The sequence below is a fragment of the Asparagus officinalis genome, chromosome 4, assembly GCF_001876935.1.
Source record: "Asparagus officinalis chromosome 4, Aspof.V1, whole genome shotgun sequence".
NCBI classification, from domain to species: Eukaryota; Viridiplantae; Streptophyta; class Magnoliopsida; order Asparagales; family Asparagaceae; genus Asparagus; species Asparagus officinalis.
In genome coordinates this window covers 128,575,406-128,582,977 of record NC_033797.1, presented here as the reverse complement: position 1 = coordinate 128,582,977, position 7,572 = coordinate 128,575,406, and the positions used below count along the sequence as shown (strand labels likewise).

Genomic DNA, 7,572 nt, shown 5'->3' with positions numbered 1-7,572 from the left:
AGCGAGAAGAATAGAATCAAGGGTTGATTTGCCCTCTTGAAAAGCAGACTGAGTTGAGGCCACTAATTTTGGCATATAAGGGGCTAGTCTTGTTGCTAGGATTTTAGTGAAGATTTTAAAGATACAGTTTATCAAGCTGATAGGTCTAAAATCTTTCACCAAAGAATTGTCTTTGACTTTTGGAATAAGAGTGATAAAAACTTTGTGGATTCTATGTAAACTTGATGTATCAGAATAGATGAAATTCATGAGAGAAATAAGATCTGACTTGATAAGATTCCAAAAATTTTGATAAAAGATCATGGAGTATCCATCTGGACCCGGGGCTTTATTTGGTTTCATACCAAAAACAGCTGCCTTGATTTCATGTTCTGAGAAAGGGGTCTCTAAAGGTGAAAGATTAAGATCATTATCAGGGTATAAAGATGACCAATTTATAGATAAATTGCTGCTGTGGGAGTTACCAAATAAGTTGATGTAGTAATCCATAAAGGCTTTGGAAATATCTGATTGATTAGTAATCTCCTTATCTTGATGAGAAATAAGAGAAATATAGTTGGCTTTCTTATGGAAAGAGGCAGTTTTGTGGAAGAAAGTTGTGTTTGAATCACATTCCTGAAGCCATTGAACTCTAGATCTTTGATGCCAGTATGTTTCTTCTTCCTTCATAATTGATAAAAAGGATATTCTCAGAGCTTTTCTTGCTTCTATTTCAGTATCAGATAAAGATCTTTGCTCCTCTAGAATATCAAAATGATTGATTTTTGATAAGATATCAGATTTTCTAGAAGATATAGAGCCAAGAACATTTTTCTTCCACCATTTAATCCTTCTTTTGAGAAGATATAGTTTTTTAATAAAAATATCAACAGGAGTGCCTTGACATCGGAAGTCATTCCAGCAAGAATTCACAAAAGGAACAAAGTCAGAATTGTGAAACCAACTTTTCTCAAACCTGAATAAAGGAGGACCTGGTTTAATACCACCTGTGTCGAGGATAATAGGAAAGTGATCTGATCCTAATGAGGGTGGAGAAAATTGCAGACATGAAGGGAATTGTTTCTCCCAATTTGGGCACATGAGGAATCTATCTAATCTTGCCATAGATGGATTCAACCGCTGTTGTTATCTGGACATACATATAGATGTGAACATATATAATATAATCAGTCAAATGTTAGAAGTACATGGCTAAGAACGAGCCAGACGAAATTACTAGATGCAAATCATAAGTTGAAAGGAAAAGAAGCATACGGGTGAACAAATTCTAGAATTTCAAATAGTGATGAAACGGGAGGTTAAAGTAAGAGAATTGATTTATTGATCCACTTTTCAAATTTGCAAGTAGTCTCGAGGTCATTTCAAACATTATTTATTAAACGAATGGATTATTCAAGATATACAAACCGTTCTTTTTTAGACGACTTAATTTCTAACTTAATCTTGATTAAATGTTTATTGTCTCCTTGCCAACTTAGCACTTAAGGACTCAACGTTTGTCTTAGTTTCTCATGAAAAGATCGCGATAGCCAAATTAAAGACCCGGACCGGCCCATGTGGAATTTGGCTTGGTTCGATATAAGATAACAGAGAAGTTCGCACTTCTAGTTGTAGCTAATTGTTTCGTTGTAATTTCAATCATTTGACTGCGAATTTTTTTCACAAAAGAGATCTAAATATTTACAGTCAGCGGGCGGATCCGGAAGAGGACATGTGTCTATTTATTTAAAAAATAAAAGTATAATATTATAAGACTACAGTACCTTATGAGAATGGACTGGCTGCATTTTACTGTTGGAATTTTAAATGAGCTACCTCCCAACGGGCTAGTTCAAAATTGTTACTAATTTTTATACTGATTTTACGTATCTTAAAGCCTTGGGGTGCAATTTTAAATATTTATTAGGGGGGCAATTGTTAACATTGCAAAACTTTAGATGCAAATTTAGAACTATTTAAATGCATCCCCAGAATGTATATAAATCCGCCCCCGCTACAATTACAGCAAAATAAAAAGATAAGGTTATAATTTGCGACTTCGTACAAACCAAACGTCCTCGCGGTTTTCGCTCTCGTTTGCTTGCAATAGTTGGTCCTTTCCAAGGTCTTAGAGCAAGTGCATCAAGCTCCCAGTTGGAAGTCCTAGTCAGCAAGCTCTCAAGAGCTCTCAAGCATTTTAGAATTAAAAATTTAAAAAACAAGCCTTGGGAGGCCCTCCCTCTTTATGGAGCTCCAACAAGCTCCTAGTTAGGAGCTCCAACAATATCAAAAAAACCTCTCTTCTATTTTAATATTTTACCCATTACTTTCAATTATATTTAAACCTCTTGTATTTTATTTCTAAACCGTTGGATACGGCCTTCGAGGGAGTGCACACGGTCTTCGAGGTAACCCACGGTTTTCGAAGTAACACACACGGTCTTCGAGGTAACCCGCGGTCTTCGAGGTTGGGCACGAAGTTTGAGGTATCGCAAACTTTGACCGTCAACCGACTGATTCCTATAAAATTCGATGGCTTCTCTCCTCAACCCATCATCTCCCAGAATAAAATGTCTAGCTCATCTAGCTCTAGCGATGATGAAATGATGAAGACGTTCTTTCTTATGGGAGCTGCTGTCGTTGAGGAAGAAGTACAGGAGAAATGTTCAACTCCAGTTCAACATAAAAGATGTATCGTGCTCCATCAAAACCGACTGGAAGGCCACAATCGGTTGTTCCAAGATTATTTTGCTGACGCACCAACCTATCCTCTTCATTATTTTCGTCAAAGATTCAGAATGACGCGTTCGTTATTCCTTCGAATCCACGACGCAGTCGTCGAACATGACAAGTACTTCGTCCAAAAGAAGAATGGTGCTGGACAGTTAGGACTATCTAGTCTTCAAAAGATTACTGAAGCTATGTGGATGCTCGCATATGGAGCATCCGCTGACTCCGTTGACGACTACGTTCGGATCGGTAAAAGTACGTCGCTTGAGAGCGTGAAGAGGTTTGTTCGATCGATTATCAACATCTTTGGAGAGGAATACCTTCGTTCACCGACTAATGAAGACGTTGCACGCATGCTCGAGGAAGGTTCACAACGAAGTTTTCCTGGTATGCTTGGGAGCATCGACTGCATGCACTGGACATGGAAGAACTGTCCAACTGCCTGGCAAGGTATGTATACTAGACATTATCATGAACCTACAATTATTTTGGAGGCCGTAGCTAGCAAAGATCTTTGGATATGGCATATCTTCTTTGGACTTCCGGGGTCTCACAATGATCTAAATGTTCTACATCGTTCACCGGTTTTCGCACAACTTGCGGAGGGAAGAGCTTCACCGTGCAACTATACTGTCAATGGCCACGAGTATAATATGGGATACTATCTCGCCGACGGGATTTACCCAGAGTGGTCCACATTAGTGAAGACTATTCCAGCACCTCGAGGAAACAAGCATAAGTACTTTGCTCAACAACAAGAAAGCGCAAGTAAAGATGTTGAGCGAGCTTTTGGCGTGTTGCAAGCTTGATTTGCGATTGTTCGTGGACTAGGACGTTTCTGGCAACCTTGTGTGCTGCAAAACATCATGACAGCTTGCATCATAATGCATAACATGATCGTTGAAGATGAACGAGATTGTTAATTAGACAACAACTTCGACTTTACTGATTCGGTACCAATCGTTGAACCTTCTCATGTGTAGACGATGCCTCTAACTGAGTTCATCCAAAATCATCATCGGATCAGGAACGCGCAAACACACAAATCACTAAAAAATGATTTGATCGAGCATTTGTGGCAGCTCAAGGGATCCATCACCGAGGATTAAGTTTCTTTATGTCTAATGTAATTTCAGAAAAGGAGTTCAAGTTGTTGTACTACGCCAATTTTATTTTCAATAAAGTAGTTGTTTTTATTCAATGCTAAATTTTTCAACTTCAAGTACAATCATAAATCTAATACAAGATAATATTTGATAATTAGGGAGAACTAATGAGGATGCGATGCGAGTACAATATATGATAATTAGGAAGAACCCTTAGACATTCACCTCTCCAATATCTCTGCCTGACGCATTTCAAAGTATTTTCGTTGAACTGAATTGAGTGTTGAGAGATCCATCTTCATGATATCGTCATCTTGTTTCTTCTGTTTTAGCTCTATTTTTTTATTGGTGGTTTGCTTCATCCACGCGAAAGCCTCTCCCATGATGGACGCAGCGGACTCAGAGTTTTTCACATTTTGTTTCCTCTTGAGCTTTGCCGCTTTCCTCCCTTCAGGCCTTACTAACACATCATCCGAGTCAGTGTTCAACTCGATGGGGGTCACTGGCATGGAATTGTTTGGTGAGGAATCAGAGTTTGTGGTTCTTCTCGGTTCTGATCGAATCTTATTGTAAGTTTCCATTTGTTAGATCCACTTTTGATGATGACGCAACTCAACCCAGCATGATCGAATCTTATTGTAAGTTTCCATTTGTTAGATCCACTTTTGATGATGACGCAACTCAACCCAGCAATGGTCAAACACGAATGGTTTACCATAAAGAGATTGGTATATTTCTTTTGCTTCTGCAGTGTACACAAGAGTTAAATTTAGACTAATCAAACATAATTAAACATAGTTAAATTTAGAATATTTACCTGGTCAATAATTCCCGTACCAGATCTTTGTCTTTCTTCAATCTGAGCAACGCACTCGCAGAACTTGTTGACGGACAGTTGAATCGTTGACCAACGATGCATCATTTGGTTTGGTGTGCGGCTCGTTGGATCAGTGGAGTATTGGATAAAGTAGTCGTTAGCTCTGTGCCAAAACTTATCTTTGTTTTGCCCCGTACCTTGGATGGCGTCTTAGCTCGTGTTCAGCCAAGCAGACACAAGAAGCTTATCCTCGTGGACAGTCCAATTTTCGGACCGCGTGTAAGCCTTCTTCTTCCTTGTGGTCGGTGTTTCTTAGGATGACACTTGTTGTGTTGCTGATTGCGAGAACTCGATGGGGTTACCTTCTTCTACGACTTCTGTATAGAACGACGGGTATAAGGTTGATCCTTCACCGGTAAGGAGTTACAAATAATAGTTTTGTGAGGGATCCATGAGATTTGTAATTTGATAGGGAAATATAGAGTTTTTTTATGAGAGAGTTGTGTGGAATGATTTGTGTATTGAAGTGAAATGAATTTATAGATGATTTTTTACTGTTCATGCCAGTTTTTTTAATCCCAATAGCTAAATTTTTCAACGGCTGGATTTTTCACAACGGTACATTTTCAACTCAAATTTTCACCTCAAATATTTCAACGGCTAAATTTATAAATTTTTCAATGGGTATTATTTTCACCTCAAACAACGCACCCAATTAAAAAAAATCAAAAGACTTCATCTTCTCCCTTCAACAGACCCAACCCCACCCCTTCGACAGACCCAACCCCAACCCCAAATCCTCTCCCTTCGACAGACCCAACCCCACCCCTTCGACAGACCCAACCCCAACCCCAAATCCTCTCCATCGACGGCCCTTCGGCATGCGGAGGCCAGTCGGAGGCCTCTTCGCCACCATCATCTCCGACCCGACCCGAACGTCGCCATCATCTCCGACGTCGGCATGCGGAGGCCAGTCGCAGGCACCCCAGTCATCCATCATCTCCGAATCGAACGCCACTCATCAGTCTTCGACCCAACCCGAACGCCACCCATCATCTCCGCGAACGCCAGCATCTCCGGACTTGATTTTTGAGGGGGGGTTTTGTAAATATTTTTCTCAGTTGGGAGCTCCCAAGCGCTCCACAAATTTGTGGAGCGCTTGGGAGCTTCGAAGCTCTCCACCGCCACGTCAGCCTAAGGAGAGGGGCTTGATGAGGTGAAGCAGGAGACCACCGTCACGTAGGAGCTGAGAACAGGCTTGGGAGCTTGCTGCCCTTGCTCTTATGGGACATTAAAGCCTTCTATTATGACATCTCTTTAAAGATCAAGAAAGGAAAAATGTTTACCATTCAAATCAAAAGAATATTGTTTCTACCATGCTGTGTTTGGATGGAGGATAGAGAAGGGAAGAGTGAAGAAAATTTTTAGTTTTGTTTGGGAGTTTTATTGGGTGGGTGGAAGAGGAAAATGAGGGGAAATTACACCTACGTCCTTTAAAAGATTGTTTCATACGCATTTCTTCCTTCGCAATATAACGCATAAAACTACAAGTTCGTGTACTATTCTTCTTCAGAAATAAAACATTCATTGAAAAATCGCTAATATATGATGTAGAAATATAGTCAGCGATGTATTGTAATTTTTCTATTACACCTACGTCCTTTAAAAGAGAAAAAAAACATATCATATATGAGCATATAAAACTGCACCGAGGATGTGGGGGCAGGAAAGACTGCAAAATAGCCAGAGACGAGCCTCCAATTATACATTCGAACTCATCTAAATTTCAATTATACATGCTCCGTTGAATGAGAGGGGATATATGGAAGACATCTTCCGTTCTCCCAAGCAATATGACCCTAATAACTAGCACCAGCAACGCGTCGAACTCAAAGCAATTGATGTTAAGATTAGAAAAGAGCCAGCATTCATCATGAGCCCCCAATGGTGGCAAGTAAGGACTGGAGACCAAACACTAGGAAGAGTAATCCACTAGAGAGAGCCACCTATGTTTTAGCCAATAGTACATTGTTAGTTAATACTGATAATGTCAATCACACAATTCACCGAGAAGTTTGGCTGGCAACATAAGTATCAGCCCCTTACCATCTTCTCGGATATCTGAGAAGCCAAGCTCTTTCCCCCAAGAACAGCCGCAGTAGTGCACAATGCTTGTCCTCTACATCAATAAAACATGGATCACAAAGTAAGGAATAAGGATATATATTACAGAAAAGAGAAGAGGATGATTTGTTCATCATACAAAATTCCACCAAGGACAACGCCAAAAGGATTTGCATCTGCAGCCAACCCAATTGTAGCAATCTGAAGAGGAAAAGATGATTAAAGTCGATATTTTTTGCCACAACATTCACAAAATGAAATTAATATCAACAACAAGTACCTGACTTTTGTCACCCCATTCACCGAAGAAAGTGATGGAAAATGCCTACAGCGAAAAAGAAAGAAACACCGTAAAGAGATAAAAATGTAAAATGAAATAAAGCTTCACAAGAATTTTATGGATGATGTTTCCATGTGGTCATTATTCATTACCTGAAGGAAAATGGGTGAGAAGAATTGTGTGAGAAATCTCCTTCGTTGTTTCTTTGAATCATCTTCCTTCTACATATGATGAAAATAAAGGTAGGGTTAATGGTGTGAATCAACTATAATGAGCAGTACGCTGAGTGCGACAGATACGGACATACTGAATTGTAATATACCCTTCATTAAGGATCCATTTACTTCTAGAAACTGCGACACCTTCGGGTACAATTTTCAAGGCATCCATGACTACAGGCTCTATTTTTTGAGAGGAAACTACAAGTTCAAATTATAATTGAAAATACACTCAGGGAATGTAGGACTTTGAAACATGTATTGGTAAAGAATCAAATCCATTTAGGCAAGAAAATCATGATGCAGACACGAGCATAC

The 7,572-nt window shown here is 39.6% G+C and overlaps 2 protein-coding genes across 3 annotated transcripts in view; one reads left to right on the top strand and one right to left on the bottom strand.

Moving 5' to 3' along the window:
• LOC109839284 lies at positions 2,550 to 3,518 on the top strand. Its single transcript, XM_020407713.1, has one exon. The coding sequence runs from the start codon at positions 2,550 to 2,552 to the stop codon at positions 3,516 to 3,518; it is 969 nt and encodes a 322-aa protein (XP_020263302.1).
• Positions 6,201 to 7,572, bottom strand: part of LOC109838390 (GDT1-like protein 5) — a 36,242-nt gene continuing 34,870 nt past the window's right edge. For both annotated transcript variants that reach the window (XM_020406838.1, XM_020406839.1), the window contains 5 exons: positions 7,189 to 7,257; positions 7,037 to 7,081; positions 6,896 to 6,957; positions 6,739 to 6,811; positions 6,201 to 6,638 (listed from right to left, as the gene is read on the bottom strand). In XM_020406838.1, the coding sequence (XP_020262427.1) occupies positions 6,564 to 6,638; positions 6,739 to 6,811; positions 6,896 to 6,957; positions 7,037 to 7,081; positions 7,189 to 7,257 (324 nt within the window). In that variant the 3' untranslated portion in view covers positions 6,201 to 6,563. The remainder of the gene's footprint in view (positions 6,639 to 6,738; positions 6,812 to 6,895; positions 6,958 to 7,036; positions 7,082 to 7,188; positions 7,258 to 7,572) is intronic.